The following is a 16,578-nucleotide window of genomic DNA, read 5'->3' as shown; positions in this document are numbered from 1 at the left end:
AGAGCGAGAGGGGTCGGTACTCACCGACCCCTCTCGCTCTCCAGGCTTCAGCGAAACCCATAGGACGCACACACATTTCCCCTTCATTTTTGGAGGGGAAAAAGTGCGCCCTATAGGGCGAAAAATACGGTACTTATTTATTTATTTTAAGCTACTAACTGTGCATACATTTCATAAACAGCATACTTAAGGGTTGGCAGCTTAAACAAAGGAATATGCATGATGGATTGGCTTCCTCCGCTAAGCAAAGGAAACAGGTGGGATTGAGTTTCTTGTCTATGAATCAGATTACCTGTCACATCAGTGAACTGTGAAATTCCACGCAAGGCTAGAGCCCAGGCTAACCTAACAGTTCCTTGAAGTCCTGGCAGTTTCCAAGGCCGAGCATCCTGAAGGCGTGTATGGATTGCAGCTATATATTGTCTCTCTGTTAACAGAGGCAGCTGGTGCATCAGTTCTACATTTTTTTAAAAAGCAAATACAAAATAGAAGTTTAATACAGAAAGAAATGTTGTTTCAAGTCCACTGAAAATAAAATGGGTGACTCAGCAAATACAATAACCTCTTTCACCTCTTTTATTTTGTAATTCAGAGATAAATAGCTCCCATCAAATTTTGTGAACAATTCAATTAAGAACTGTGGAGAAGAAATGGGGAAGTCTGGGAAACAGCAGAAATTTAACTCATCTTAATCTATATGAATGACATATCTTTTGGCGTAGCCAGAAAACCAGTTTTACCTTCTCGATCTTCAGTGGCCTGTTCTAGAAAGCTGACATCAAAGCAATAGAGGAGTGCCATAAGAAGTGCCAAGTTTACTCTGTCCAATGAACCATCAGCTTCCACAGTCACTTTCTCTAAGTAAGTAATCAGGATTAAAGTATCATCCCGGCTCAGCGGTGACTGACAAGCCCAAACAAATAAGCTCTCTGCCAGTGCCTGCCTACACTCCTTGATGAGATCAGAAACCTAAAAAAAAAAAAAAATCAAAATCAAAACCAAGTTACTACATATGTAGCTTCAAAATATGTTATTTATCATATACAAAACAATACTATCCATGTTTATTCAAAGGTCAGCCCCACTGATTTCAAAATTTTCAAGTACTTACATCTAAATGCTAACATCTTAAGCATTTACCTCTTTGCGATGTTTCTCACTGCCTAATCCTCGGTCTCTCTGCAGTTTCTCAAACTCAGTGTTTACATCAATTTGAGACACCAAAGTCAGAATTTTATGTGTGAGACCCTGCTCCATCAGTTCATCTGTAAAGCGTGTTGTTATGGATACCAATTCAGGACTGAAATCAAAAGGAACAAATTCCAGAAACACCATTAAAACAAATGTGAAAAACAGAAGCTTCTGTGATGGAGACAAAGCAAAATGTCAAATGCAGGATCATAATTTATAGGGGAAAACAGGGGCGAATCTCTCCCTTCTGCAGTACTTCAAAAAAATCTAGGTTCAACATAGAAATATTGTTACTGTTTTAGTTTAGGTATTTTCAGAAGCTGTTGCTTAAGAATACAGACCTGAGTTCCAGTGTCCATGTCTTGCCTCGCCGAGACTGGATGAGTGTCCGCAATGAATTTGCAATGCATCGCTTTCCATCCCAGTATAAAAGAACAGCTACTAAACCCCTAGATAGCCCAGGAAAACGAGGCTGCTGATGCTCCCCTGGAAGAAAGTTACAGTCATAAGAGAAGTCCCCATTTACTATTTTAATATTAATTTAATATTTTAATATCAGTTGTGCAATTAGGCTGACAATTTTACAGCCTCATGAGCAAGTAAGGTGTGTATGTATGCATGCAAACATGCATATAACATTCTGCAAGAAATTATTCCAGCTTTAGTAATGATGAAAATCTGCTACTTTTATTTTGAATCATCTATTCTACTTTTGCTAATGGTGTAAAGAGACAAGAGCTATGGAGAGACACAGACATACCCCTAAAACAGAGGTATGTCTCTTCAGAATAGAACAGAACAGAACAGAATAGAATAGGTCAGCTTGTTCCCATTCCAATATCACATTACCTGCTAGAAGGAGTTCAACAGCTGCCAACTCCCCAATATCAAAAAGATCACTCAAAATAAAGGCCTCTCTGATTAGCTGCTCTGGTAAGAGTCTGGTTCCTTGTTGGCCCTGGATAGCAACTCCTTCTGTACTTGCTTTCTGAACCTTTTCATGCTGTTGGGCATTCTTTGGCTACAAAACAAACAAATTAGAATTGCCAACTCTGACCAAAAATGCATAAGAAAAATGAAAGGACATTTCATATGTACAGTATGTCATCATACTGTCAATTCTCCAAACCATGAGAATGAGCTCAACAGCATTTCCCCATTAGGTGCAGTCTTAATACAGTTACCATATGAAACATGATTTCAATAAACAAGTGCAATACAAACTAAACTTTTTACCACCCATCTCCCAATAGAGCAAAGGTTTACTTTTTACCGGATTTCTGAAGAGAGATATGAAGTCAGACTTGTATTTCTTTAAGATCTGGTCAAGAAGATGTGTTGCTTCAGGTTGCCTTTTCCAGATAGCATTAACCACTGCCTGCCAAATGTCTTTGTAGGGCCCCCACAAACTGGCAGCTAAAAATAATATAAACAATACTTTCACAACAGGAGATTGTGACAAAACATTAAAAAAACACGATTAAATCAAATGAATTATCTAAAAGGTGTAGCAAAACCAGCAGTCCTGCCGCCATACAGATAGTAATGCCACCTTTACTGTATTATAAGCAGTAGTGGCTGCTTCAGTCTTGAAGAGGTACACACTCGATGGGGGTTTCTTGCATTCACTTTATGTAAAACAGAATAATTCAACCCCCAAGCCAGATATGCTGGAGTAATTGAGGTTCAAGATGGAGAATGTTCACTTGCTTATACAGTACACACACTAATATGATAATGGTACCCTTCATCCAATATTCAGATGCATTTCAGCTGATTAGAGGAACAAAGAGTGGGGAAGGGGAGTAAAAAGGAGTCCTCATGCAAGAGCCAGCACAGACTTCAGGTTGCCTTTTATATTAAATATCCCAAACAGCTGCTTTGCACAGGACAAAGCATAAAACCTCTGTGCACACTCGCACGTGTGAAGATCCCAGACAGGAGCCACTGGGCACACAATGCCTCAGTTTGCGTGAACCGCTAAGTTGAACTATGACTTAGCACAAATATGCAGCCTTCCAAAGGGGAACTTACAGCTGCTTTGCTCCTCCTCCTCCTCCTCCTCTGGTCTTGCTGTGTTGCTGTGAGCTACCCCATGGTTTAGCTTAGCATGTCATTAGAACCCGTGCTCATGGCTTGTCTCCTCTAGGCCAGTGTTTCCCAACCTTGGGCCTCCAGCTGTTTTTGGACTACAATTCCCATCATCCCTTGCCACTGGTCTTGCTAGTCAGGGATGATGGGAGTTGTAGTTCAAAAACAGCTGGAGGCCCAAGGTTGGGAAACACTGCTCTAGGCAAACCACAAGTTGTAAACCAAGGCAAAACATTGGTTACAGCTCATGATTTGATTGGATGAGACAAACCACAAGCCCAAGTTTGGACAATGTGCTATGCCAAACCATGCCTTGGCCCACAGATGAAAAGCAGCCATGATGTCCACTCTGGGAGCACTCACACTTGTGTATTTGCACTACTAAGCCATCATTGAGCTTAGTATTTTTGTACGAATCAAGTTATTCTGATGTACGTGGGAGTTTATTCCATTTCCTAACCAAAAGTGTTTCCCATATAGAAAATATGCAAAAAATGAAGCATCTCGACAGCTAAATGTATTAGCAACTTGGAAATGAAAAGTAGGCAAACACAAGGAAAGGCGCAGCTTCCCAGGCAATTATAGTTGCCATTCTAGCTGCATCAAAGTGTGCTTAACCAATGGAGATTAGCGGTCCAAGTATGATGAAAGTTATTCAGCCAGATGTATGAACTCCAAAACAGGCTTCAAAAAACATTTTCGTTAAAAGTTCCATAACGTCATTATTTTACTGAATGTTTTATCAGTGTAGCCAAATGGATGAGATCAGAGGTTACCAAGCAGAAAGCACAGACAATTCTGAATGTCCCAGAAGGAGCCCTATGACGAGTTACACTGTCATAGCAGTGAGTGTTGGCGCGAGGGGAGAGAGGGGCAGCACCCCGCTTATCTTTAAAAAAAAACACCACAAACCGATTTATTGTCGGTTACATTTATATACTGGCACCGAGCTGTGAAAATTGTATGGGCGAAGCCAATTGAGAGGCGCTACAAACTGAAAGGACGGGCACGATGCAGCTGCGGGATGCAACCCTACATCCGTTTACCTGGTAGCAAATCCCACTGAACTCAACGGGACTTACTTCCGAGTAGCCACATGGAGGATTGCAAGGCATATATGGAGGAACGCCGTCAGTAGTATATGTTGGAGTGGAAGATAGGAGGAGGCGCCACGACGGGCCGCACGATGGTCCCTCCCGCCGAGAAGAGAAGGGCGCCAGGAGCCCCTCGCTCCCGAACTGGGGGGGGGGGGGAGCCGGGGTCACACTGAGGAACCGACACCTCCCTTCACGGCCTCCGGGCCCCACACGGGCCTCCCCGTACCTGAAATTACCGCCAACGGCGCCGACATCTTGGACGCTCACTGACTCGAGCCAAAGCGCCCTTGCAGCCGAGAAGACCCCACAACAGTAAGAGGCGACTAACATAATGCCTGAGAAAGAAATAGCCCTCGGAAAGATGCACACGTTTAGGCTGCCGAACAGCCGGTCTCCTCCATTATCTGGCACTTACTACACCGAGCCCCACTCCGCTCTCAGTTCATTACAAAAACAAAGCCGTTCAGCTTGAACATTTGGAGCCCAGGCACAGCGTGGCCACCTAATAGGTAGGTTCAGGACCCAGAAGCAAAGGATGCTGGGAATTGCGGTTCTTGCTCTTTTTTTGGTAGAAAGGCGGGAAAGGGAAAAGCAGCCTTTAAGACTAAACGCTCCTCCTAGGGAATACAGTGGTACCTCTGGTAATTCGTTCCAGAGTGTCGTACAGCCTATTATGCACAGTGGAATTTACTTCTCAATAAACTTGCATAGGATTGCACTGCAAAGGGCTGTTATCAACTGGTTTCAGGGTGGTTTCGTTCAACGTAGTTGGAGGTAGAGAAGGACCAGCGAAGTTGCATACAAAAACAATGCTACATCCTTTATCTTTCTTTAGGGGGTTATAGGTAATTTCTATACTTTTTTTTCCCAACCTGAAAGTAGCAACAGAAGCCTCGATGGTTGATTTGCAGCTCTATGCAAGGCAAAGTCCCTGATCCCCATATCAGCTTGGGAAGTGTTTGCGTGTAATGTTTTTAACTCCTCCAATATGTCAGTTGTGGGTGATGTTAATGCACCCATGTTAATGTAGTTAGAGAACACGAGGCGCCTGTTTTGCATTGGGCGGGGGGGGGGGCGTGTTGAAAAGCAGCCAACACTTACAAACCCAGAAGCGGGTGTTTTCGTATGAAGGATGACGGCTGAATCATCGGAAGCTTTTCTGAAGAACAGCTGGGAAAGCCGCAAAACCAATCAAAAGTCTTGCTGGCACCCAAAACCTGACACCAGAGGGTAGAGACAAAGAGAGGCTGCATGCTGCAATAGATAAAAGTGCGACTAAAGAATAAGTGTGTTTTTTTTTTTTTTTTTGGTCCGTTATAAATATTTGTGTATACACCGGCGCGCTTCGCGTTTAGTTAAATAGCAATACTGTACAAAAAACAACCAGCAAACGACAAAATTCAAAGCGGCCAAAATATATAGGATAAGTACGGCCATGGGCGTAGAGAAGGAGGGGCAGCTGCCCACTCTCCAAATCAATAAAAATACATAGCTAACTGAAGTTCTGCTCGCCCCCCAACAAAAAATCTTGGCTGCGGCTCTTCACAAGCGCGACGGCACCTGGGGACGCTTTTTATACAGCACAAACTTGCAACTTGCACCCGCCATCACGCGCCTTCTAGCGGCTTCCTGTTTCCTCCACGTGGCCCTACGGGCTCTTGCGCATGCGCGCTCGCAATAAAGCGCCGTCGGGCAAAAGCAAGACAGCATTTTCCTCTAGCAAAGGTCTGCGTCGCGTGGACCGGAGACGGTGTCCAATCTTCCGTGTAAGGTCGCGGTTGCCAGCGACCCTCCGTCTTCTGATAGCAGGAGCGCTGACCTTGCCGCTGCCTTCGGATAGCTGGTCGCCGTGGAGCCGCGATCGCGAGGCGGGTGAGTAGAGCCGCGAAGGCAAGGGCTGCTCGGCTGCTGCGAGCGAGCGGAGGCTTGCAGGGGAGTCTTCAGGCCTCGGCCGCCGCTCCTCCGTCGGCCTCGGCCCGCTAGCGGGTGCCGGGGATCCCTCTGACAGCGGGGAAGAAAGGGGGGAGGAGGAGGAGGATCTGGAGAGCCAGGACGGCTCTTCTCCCGGCCACGCACATGGTTCAGTGGGCTCCCTTCCTCATGCACATGATCGTGTAAGCCTTAGCCTTCAAGCACACCATTCTTCTGCTTAGCGTTTTCATGTGCTAAGCACTTCATCTCATTTTATGAGAAAATTCGGGCAGATTACACTTCTGTAGTGCAAAAGGTGCATTTTAGAGTAAATGGCTTCAGGCCGTAGATGTTTCTACCTTTCCGACAGCGAGATTGGTACTCTGCAAATTAGTGCTGTGCAACGAAATGGAAAACCAAACGTGCACGATGCTCAGTCTGTAGTCAGATACAGTATTCGTTATCTGACTTAGGTCAACATACATGGGCCTTCCCTCTTTCCCACCACCCCTTATCCTCGCAGCAACACTGTGACGGTGATAGGCTAAGAATGAATGGCTAACCCATGATTATCTGGTGAATTGTATGTCTCAGTGAGGATTTGAAGCTAGAGCTCCACAGTCCTAGGCCAGTACTCCAAGCATGGAAACATGCTGGCTTTAGAACTGAGCATGTTGCAGGGGAAATAAAATAGATGCACTTGAATTTGGTGTGTGGGCCTGTGAGATATGAGTGCATACACGCCAATGTTTAACCTCAGAAATCCATGGTGGTTCTTCTTTTTTTACCTAAATATGTTTTTCTTATCAAATTGATGGTCATTACATCTTAAGAGATTCCAAGGGCCAGTTTGGACATAACAATTCTGCTTAACAAAATAGGTTATTAAGGCAAGATCAAGCCTTGCACCAGCACACTCCCTCTTTTCCTCCCCTGCACTAGCTTCAGGGCTTTTATTGCGGTTACTGTAATTTTGGTCTTAAAAAGACATCCTGATATGAAATCAAGATCAATGTTATTCACACGATCTGTTCTGGTTCTGTCCTGTGAAACTTTTCCCCGAGAAGCTTTTGAATGCTTCATAAGCTTAGAGCATATTTTAAAAACCTTCCTTTTTAGAAAAGCTTTTTATGTGCCCTAGTACTTTAAATATGAGTTCTGTGTTTGCCATTTTAATTCTCAGCATAATTGAATGTATTTTAGCCTATTAAATTATGACAGTATTGTTTAGTATACCACTTTTGAGTTCATGTGTTAAGAAAATGGTATTAAGTATCTTAAAGTAACAAAACATGGCTTATTTTATGATAAATAGTATATTTCTCAGCACACTGCAGAAAGTAGACATTTTCCAGCAAATAAGGTTGGAAAATAGACAAATAAAAATCTGTTAAAAATAACTACAGTAAAATCTGATGGTATACAGTAATTCATAATCAAATTAGCTTGCTCAGAATGGTTACAAAATTCTTTAATAACCATTGATTTTTACAAGGAATTGAAATGTACACCAGATTAGGTCAATGGAACAAGATCCACCAGAGTCACAGAAACTTCAGCATCTTTCCCCCTCCTGTCACCACCTGCTGTCACAACCATCATTGCAGAAAAGAACATTTGTCTTGCTGACTCTTCTTTTTCCCTCTTTCAGGAACTTTACTCTTGTTGGCTACCATGTTTGTGTTAGTGGAGATGACAGATACTGTGCGGATTCCTCCATGGCAGTTTGAAAGGAAGCTTAATGATGCTATCACTGAAGAGTTGAATAAGAAGTTAGCCAATAAGGTAAAGCTTACGTGTTGTAGGCCATGACGGCTGACTAAAGTTTTTTAATGGGCAACTATTGTAAATGTGAAGATTTTTAGAAATAGACCAGTTTGTTGACTGAAAATAGCATCTGTGGCTTAGTGTTATGAAAGAATATAATGTCACATGTAATACTAGGCATGATGCAAAATCACATAGCTTAACTGGTGTAATTGCAGTGGCTACAGTAGTTTGCACAACTATGGAAAAATAACTCTACCAGATTTTGACCAGTCTAAATTCAGTATCCAAGTGAGATGCAATGTAGTGTAAGACTGGAAAGTAAATGGGAGGCAAAAAATAAGTAGAAACTGGAAGTAGAGCATCCGTTTAGGAAACACACTCAAATTTCTTCTTAATTATCTCATCTTTCTCTACTGCTTTTGCCAGTTGAGGCTGGCACGTATAAATAATTTTCTGCTAAACAATTATTTTGAATCAATTCACCAGTTTGGTTCATCTGCACAGCTTTCCTTGTGCATGAACTCTGGCTTATTGTTTCAGGAAGGCTTAACACATTTCCTCTAGTTGCTGGAATTTATTGCTCTCCGGATTTTGTTTTCCCCACCCCCAAACAGGTTGTGTATAATGTTGGCCTCTGCATCTGCCTTTACGACATCACAAAACTGGAAGATTCCTACATATTCCCAGGAGATGGTGCATCACATACAAAAGGTTTGCCTCTTATTCTTCTTAATATGAGCGCTTTGGATTGGTAGGAGAGTTGACAACCACAAAATTTGAGAGGTGCCTAAAGCAGTATGAACATGGGTTGACAGCACTACAGTACTTTAAGATCTCTATTTTCTTCATGTGGGAATCTACGTTTTGCTGGTAAAGCAGCAGATACTTTCTGTAGCAAATACATTTGGGAACTGCTTCATAGGCAGAAATCAGAGGAAGTCCCTTTTACTTCATTTAATCCTTAGAACTTGCTATGCCTTAGGAGAGTTGTGGTGACACACTAGGTATGCTGCAGTACCACATTTGCTTACCTATTGCCAATATTCTCAAGGAGGTAGGCTTGTTCTACATGTTGATATTGATGATCTAGGCTGGAGAAATAGAAATATGATAGGCTGACCTATGGCAGGGTTGGGGAGGAACTTCAGCAGTACGACCAGATCCAGAAGTGACCAGCCCTCCATGAGCCACTTTGACAGGTGGTCAATTTATTGGTCACGCCTATTGCTTATACATATCTCCTGTGTAGGATCTGATGTGCAGGCACACATTAAAAATCATGGTATAAATAGCTTGCAGTACCACGGTGTATATGCCAACTTTGGAAGCAAGTTTACAATGGGACAATCCCAAGTAAGTGGGTGCCGGATGCGGCTTAGGCTTTGTTTTCGGATTCACATTTGGAAAAGCAGGGTTCTTGTGCCTTTAAAAGCTGCATCTCAACTATCAGGTCTAGCAAGATATAGTTGATTTCCAATAGTAAACATGAGGCTGCCGGGGGTGTTTTACCCACGCACCACATGGCAGCCATGTTGTGTTATGCCGTGTCCCTCCATGGCAGCCATTTTGTAACTAGTGCCAACAGGGCTCTCAAAATTCAAAATGTGCCAATTGGTCAAAAAAGGTTGGTGGTCCCTGTCTTAAATTCTCAGCTTATCACAATGTTCTCCTTTAGAATGCTGATGGATTTATCAATCATGGAATGGTGACAGTATATTACTTGCAGTGTGCATAATATGTACCTTTATGCTCCTGCATAAATGACACTTGTTGTTATCCTTTTCCTTGACTTGCTTTGCTATTTTTTTTATTCATCAGTTTCTTATGGAAAATGAAAGGTACTGACAGACTTTTTCCAGTGTGTATTTCAGTTGTTCACTCTAGAAACTGCTGGTGTCTTGACCTTCATTTATCTTGTGTATCTAATATCTGACAAGACAAATCTAAAAGACCACTTGGGTGCAAACAGGGCCACTCTAATCTTCATTTCCCTTACTGCTGCAGTTCACTCAGCACTGTCCTATTTGCTCTAGTTACCGATCAAAACAAGTCTATTTTCAGTCTGCCAGGCTTGCAGAATCTCAAAAAGCTGACACAGCTGCCCAGAAACTGGACTGATATGCTATGCACATCATTAGAGCAATGACATGGAAGCCTAGATTGAAAGCATAGTTTTCCTTAGGATTTCTCAGACAGTTTTGGGGAGATGGAGAAGTGCAATTAATGATGTGCGATCATGGCAATTTTGAAATTCTTAGTCCCCTAAACATGAGTGTCTCCACTTGTACATCCAGGTGTGTGCATGTCTGAGTGTAGATACTGGATTTTGTCAAGTAGAGAAGGTCAGAAGTGCCAACTCCACCCACCCATGCTTTGCCAGTATCATGGTTTTGGGTCTTTTGGGTTCTGCCCTGCATTTACTACAGCATTTACACCTTCCCATTGGAGCCCATGTCCTATATTTAAAGAGACAAAACCCTTATGCTTCTGTTAAACAACAACTACAAACATTTTGCCACACTTGCTTTGGTGATTGTAGGAACAGTCACTGAAACTTAGGAGGTTTTGGCTTGAAATGGGAGTACCACTGTATGGTTGCATTTGAGCCTGCTCAGCCCATTCATTATTTAGCCAAGTTTTTCCAGAAACTAGTAAATAGTAAAATGCTAGTACAGTCATACCTCGGGTTACAGACGCTTCGGGTTGCGCAATTTGGGGTTGTGCACCGCGCATGCACAGAAGTGCCAAATCGCAACCAACGCAGACCCGACACTGTGGGTTGTGGAAGTGCTTCCCGCGCAGATCACGTTCGCAACCCAAGTGTCCACTGTATTGGATTGTTATTGTAGCGATGCATAGGGAGGGAGTGAATCGTGACTTGTTCAAGCAGCATACTGTGTTGCTTCTTTTTCTTTTTCAGTGCATTTTCGGTATGTTGTGTTTCACCCCTTTCTGGATGAAATTCTAGTTGGAGTAATAAAAGGCTGCAGTCTGGAAGGAGTTCGGGGTAAATTTTAACTTTTACTAGTAATTCACCAAATAATCACAGGAATATTGTGGGTAGGACTGCAGTGGGTGTCTAGAATTATGGAATATTATACCAAAATAACCAGTAGATATGTCTCAAAAGGAAGACTGTTCTATCTATAGAGTTTTAAGTTACAGTACTATGGTTAAGATGTTTGGAATCACTCCTTAATAGCAGCAAAACATTGCCAAAAGAACTGATCCTCAGTTTCTTTTCTGAAAAATAAATAAATAAAAATAAGTCAATATAGAACGAAAGGTGGAAAAACATATTTGAGGCTTAAAGTTGTTCTCCTTTATTGTCCTGATGGATGTTCCAATTCTGCATTTATTAAATTTACAGTACAGCGGAAAGAATGCTGGACATAGGTTCAGATTCCTTATTGGACATGCCACTAGGTGATGACATGGGGAAAGCTTAAATTCTAGGAGTCACATTGCATCCATCTTGCTTCTTTATTAATCTGAACTTCTTTTTTGTAGTTTCCCTTGGGTTCTTTGATGACATCATCATTCCTCCAGAATCCCTACAGCAACCTGCCAAGTTGTATCCTCTAAACAGCTCCGTGATGCTGGATGTCTAAAGATGTATAATATGAAAGCTACTTCCCTTCAGCTGGAGTCTGTTTTTACTTAATGCAAAAACCCCTATGAGTATGTTGCAAAATGTTCCAGCAGATTGTCTGTTATTTAACGCTAGACTAATATTAACATTAAGTCACTATTCCACAGCTCAAGAAAGCATCCATATAATTTTTGAAAAACTGGGTGTATCCAACACTTTCACAATGGATCTTTCATTTACCCTCATCCCTGCCCCCCCCAAAAAAAAGCTCATTTAGAGATGAATTATCAGACATTGTGAGCTGTGTCATCTGGTGCTGCAGGTGTAAGAGGTCAGGGTTGCAGGGAACAAGATTCCTCCGCCTAATCTTGGGCAACCTCCCAGGGCACAAACTCTGTAGCCATGGATGGATGCAGCCTTCAATGTTTGACAGGGCCCCCAGACTCTGTAGGGAAGCTTTATGGAAACTGTTGGGGAAGAGAAAAAGATCCATTGCACAAAGCTGCCTTCTACTTGCACATTGGATACAACCCAAAGATTAGTTGGGTTGAGGGCCGTGGTGTGAAGGGCATTAATAGGAAGAGATCAGTTAAGGTTTGGGAAGCTGCAGTCCAAATCAAATGTCTTATTTCTTTCCATCCTGAGACCTGTGGTTAGTTGCTGGATTGAATTCAAATTTCTTGCTGCATAACATAAGAGACATTTATTAGCAGATCTAGCATGGTCTGTGTTCTGTGAGAAAACCTTGCACAGGGGACAGCGAAATGCTTTTTCCAGAATGCATTTAGGATAATTAGCAGCAGAAAATTTTCCATTGCTGTAGAGAGTGATCTAATTTAGTATGCTTATTTTAATTGTACTGTACTTCGTTAAAAAGCTGTGAGAGCCAATCTCAGAAAAGGAATTTCATACTTGAATTTGAACTTCTGTGCCTTCTTATCGCACTGTTGCCTTAACTCTCTATGTGCCTAGTGATGAAGCAGAACAAGTATGGGTTTGGGAATATGAGACTGAAGAAGGAGCCCATGACCTGTATATGGATACAGGAGAGGAAATCCGTTTCCGGGTGGTTGATGAAACTTTCATTGACACATCCCCAACAGGCCCGAGCTCTGCAGAGCCCTCCACCTCTAGTGCCACAGAGGAGGTGCAGAAGAAGGAAGCCCCTTACACACTAGTGGTAACTATTTAACACTACTCCTTTCTACATAGGCTTTTGAAATATCCTTTCACTACCTAAAAGTAGTCACATCCTTGGTGATAGGATGTAGATCTTATTCTTTCAACTATTTATAATTGTGAGGAAAGGGTATGTGAGGATCTCTCAGTGACCTCAGAATGAAAAACTCAGAATTCAGAGAATACTGCAGATTAAATGGATAATCCAGATTTTCATGTGCTAAATTCTAACATATATTCTTTCTCTGTGCAGGGATCTATCAGTGAACCTGGTCTGGGTCTCCTATCCTGGTGGACAAACAGTTAGCCAAAGGGAGAGACTTCTACAAGATGGGCATTTACCAGATTGGAAAAGCCAGTGTGTGCATTTTTCTCTCCTTAGAAAGCAACTGCAGAATGGAAACACTGCGTTTCTATTTCTACTTTACCCTAGTTTTGAAGTAGATGATGAGTGGGAACATGCAGTGTGATGTCATCAACACAGAATATTTGCATACCATGGCCCTGTCAACAAACTGGTGGTTCTGATCTTTCTACCTAGCAGAACTGGGTACAAGAACCTAAGAAGAATCTGCTACCCTAGAAGAAATTTGAGACAGGCCTTGTGTTTAAAGCAGATGCAAGAAGAAACTTTGAAGAACTTCAGTCTAGAAGAAACCAGTAGCGATTTGAGAGGTGGAGAGGAATGATGTTATGAAAGCTTGCAGTCATTTTACTGAATCCCTCTTGTTCCTTTTCCCCATTTGGATGGAGGTGTTTCTGACAGTGGAGGAAATTCATGCCCTGGCTTTTAAAAGTCACATACTGATAAGGAAGACTAGTAAAGCTAGAGCAAGGGTAAGAATTGAATCTATATAGCCATCAGGCTGCCTCCAATGGGTCCTGAATATCTTCGAACTATTTGCTTAACCCCTGGCAAATTCAGTGAGCCACTGTACTTGCAGAACACTCTAATAACGGGGTTAGTAAGTCTGCAGTGTTTAGAGAGCAAACAAACCTTGTTAGCTGCCCTTCTTAATCTTGCTGTCTTCCATGAAAACATGTGGCTTGAGTTTGTTTTTAGCTTAGAAATGTACATGGATTATAGCCTTTTTTCCCTCTACAGAACAAAATTCCAATGCAAGTTGCTGTAGATGTGAATGACATCTCAAAACTCAACAACTTTTGTTGACTTTCTGTATAAGGAGGCAGATATTCACATCTTGAAGTAGATAATTCTTCCTTGGGCGTTGAATAGGAGTGCAAACATAGACAATGGCCATTCAGTTTTTGGTCTTTGACTGCATTGTAGTGGAAAATATAGAACATTGGGCAGCAGTACAAAAGGCACACAAAGACACGATCACAATACACAATAAAAACATTCCTACAGCATCCTAAGACTATACATGTGGACCACTAATGAGAAAAGCAAAGTTAGGACTACCAGAGCATCAGGTAATAAATATAGCTCTTCATTTTAAGAAGGGCTTTTGACGTGCATGTCTTAAATGGTAACATACTTGAATAGAGCCTGCTTCTTGATGGCAAGATATTTGGCTTACGAGTGCACCGGTGAAGCCGCTCTGCCTTGGCTGTTCCTGCTTCAAAGCCTTGATTGGAGGTTTTAATGCTGTTGTAACCCACTGAGGGTTGTGCAGGACATCTGCTTCTGATGTTCCTATGCAAGGTGATTACTGCAGAGCCAGTGTTTTTCTAATAAATATTGCTAGTGTATAATGGCTGGAACAGCAGCTTTGGTCATAAAGGATATAGGAGTTAACTATACAGCCAGAGAAGTGGCAATGCCATCAGGTTTTTGACTGCTTTTCAATGAAAGCCTCCTGAAATGGAGGTACCTGAAGTTCCAATAAACTTTGCACTGGTTTAAATCTTCTGTTTTATTGTGTAAAGGTAAAGGTACCCCTGACCGTTCTATTTATCTATTTGCACTTGATGTGCTTTCGAACTGCTAGGTGGGCAGGAGCTGGAACTGAACAATGGGAGCTCACCCCATCGCGAGGATTCGAACTTCTGACCAGCAAGCCCTAGGCTCTGTGGGTTTAGACCACAGTGCCACCCATGTCCCTTATTTTATTGTATAGTGCTGCCTAAAATAATTTACATTTTTTTGTGTGATATTGACATGACACATCAACCAATTTAATACAGTTTTTAAGCACCTAAATAAAGTTCCCCAGAAATAACCACTTGTTCTTTCTTGCCATAAAGCAAAGGCTTTTCTATTGTGACTCATTCAATATAGAATCTGAACTAGCTTAATTAATAGATACACTCAGGCTTCTAGGCAATAACCAATTATGTTGGAGTTAGCACCACTGAAATCAGTAAGACTTTTGAGTAGACATGATTTTTTCATTTAAAATATATATTGTTTAATCATTAGAATTTCTATTTTTTAAAAATCATATATTTAAAAAATAAACTCTGCCACTGCTTTAAAATGCTTGCTGAACCAGAGAGTCATGTGACTGAAGTTCAAGAAGTGCATTGTTGAGGGTTGGGCCCCCTGCACTGATTATACAGCATTGTACTGCTTCTATTCCACATCGTTGGAAGGACACATTTGAATTCCATAAGTGAACTTTTAGAGAATATTAGAATCATAGTTTTTATTTTAACCCTTGTATATAACACACTACAATGTGGAAAATTTCCAGGATGACTTTTCAATGCATCCAGCGAAGTAACAAAGTAATCAAAAAATTATAAAATAAGCATAAACCAAGTAAAAGACAGCGTTAAATTAACAGCTCAAAGGACTGCAGAAATAACCTTTGTGTGTGCGCTATTTTTGGACCAGTCAGTGTTTTAGTAAATCTGCCACAATTCTTGAGTAATGCTGTTCCAAGATGGCCTAGATTAAAAATTGAAAGACACCAACCAAATAAAATTGGAATGTAAAGCGCCTCATAAAATTCATAACAAGCACTCATAACATCTAATTCACAATACATTAGTCTAAAAAACCCCAGCAATTTGCACAGAACACGTGAGGGGGGAGCAATAGCTCCCATATCAAAAACTGAATTGCTAGCATTTGATCTACTATACTAAAATATGGCGGAAACCTTTTAGTTGGTTGCAGCTCCCCCCAACCCCTCACTTGGAAACAAGTCGTGTTTACCCAACGTTGTTGTCGGAGCGAGTTCTTGGCATTCCAAAAGCTTGTTTCCAGCAAATAAACTGGCTCGAAATCTCCCCTTGCCGAGGCGTTTCCTGTTCTTGGAGCCTCCGTAGTAATACTTGGTCTCCGAAATAATGTATTTTAAGTCTTGGTAAGAGACCGCGTTGACATACCTTGCTTGGCTTCATTTTTAACTTTATTTTGAATGCGAACGGGGGCCAGTTTGGAGTATCGCAGAATCCTTGGGCGCCTCGGCCCAGCAAGCCTACGAAGGAAAGGTGAGTGAGACCGGAGCCCCCCCCCCCCCCCAATAGGCAGGAGCGACTCCCAGGACGCGAACTGCCGCCGGCACCGCGGCCATTTTGAAAAACCGGAACGACGTGACGTTTCATAAAGCGCCGTCGTCGATGAGAGGCCCCCAGAGCAGCAGAGGCGCCAAAGTTACGCCGGTATAGAAGCGTCACTTTCTTAGGCTCGAGGGACCCCGCTGCAGATTCTCAGAAGGTTCCCTCAGACGACAGAAGCTACTCCTCTTGTTATGCCGCAAAACAAAGTCGTAATCTGTGCTAACGTAATGCTTCAGACGCAATGACAACCAGGTAATGCTGCCTTGGCTAATC

The 16,578-nt window shown here is 42.2% G+C and overlaps 2 protein-coding genes and 1 long non-coding RNA gene across 4 annotated transcripts in view; 1 reads left to right on the top strand and 2 right to left on the bottom strand.

Moving 5' to 3' along the window:
• NUP205 (nucleoporin 205) overlaps window positions 1-4,694 on the bottom strand; it is a 34,065-nt gene extending 29,371 nt beyond the window's left edge. Inside the window, exons 1-7 of the mRNA XM_081878181.1 lie at window positions 4,606-4,694; window positions 2,465-2,607; window positions 2,041-2,212; window positions 1,533-1,677; window positions 1,141-1,300; window positions 741-969; window positions 293-457 (exon numbers count right to left, since the gene is read on the bottom strand). Coding sequence (XP_081734307.1) covers window positions 293-457; window positions 741-969; window positions 1,141-1,300; window positions 1,533-1,677; window positions 2,041-2,212; window positions 2,465-2,607; window positions 4,606-4,633 — 1,042 coding nt within the window. The 5' untranslated portion in view covers window positions 4,634-4,694. The remainder of the gene's footprint in view (window positions 1-292; window positions 458-740; window positions 970-1,140; window positions 1,301-1,532; window positions 1,678-2,040; window positions 2,213-2,464; window positions 2,608-4,605) is intronic.
• A 1,349-nt stretch (window positions 4,695-6,043) lies between these two features.
• On the top strand, window positions 6,044-15,017 carry POLR3H (RNA polymerase III subunit H; the record flags this gene model as incomplete). 2 transcript variants are annotated; one of them, XR_014160923.1, is made up of 8 exons in its annotated part: window positions 6,044-6,251; window positions 7,942-8,075; window positions 8,675-8,771; window positions 10,981-11,067; window positions 11,571-11,634; window positions 12,625-12,832; window positions 13,085-14,695; window positions 14,885-15,017. XR_014160923.1 is itself a non-coding variant. In XM_081879389.1 (7 exons), the coding sequence occupies 7 exons, from the start codon at window positions 6,044-6,046 to the stop codon at window positions 13,136-13,138; spliced, it is 852 nt and encodes a 283-aa protein (XP_081735515.1). In that variant the 3' UTR covers window positions 13,139-14,702. The 2 variants fall into 2 exon arrangements, 1 of the variants encoding a protein (XP_081735515.1); XM_081879389.1 differs by lacking the exon at window positions 14,885-15,017 and having other exon boundaries at window positions 13,085-14,702.
• Window positions 11,360-16,335, bottom strand: LOC309351604. The gene is made up of 2 exons (XR_014160924.1): window positions 15,959-16,335; window positions 11,360-12,119 (listed from the first exon to the last, which is right to left on the bottom strand). It is a non-coding gene; the product is annotated as an uncharacterized lncRNA (long non-coding RNA).
• Between the last annotated feature and the right edge of the window lie 243 nt (window positions 16,336-16,578).

This window comes from Podarcis erhardii (assembly GCF_964252035.2).
Source record: "Podarcis erhardii genome assembly, chromosome: 10".
Lineage (NCBI taxonomy): Eukaryota > Metazoa > Chordata > Lepidosauria > Squamata > Lacertidae > Podarcis > Podarcis erhardii.
The sequence above is the reverse complement of the archived record's forward strand: the minus strand, read 5'-3'. Positions and strand labels throughout refer to the sequence as shown.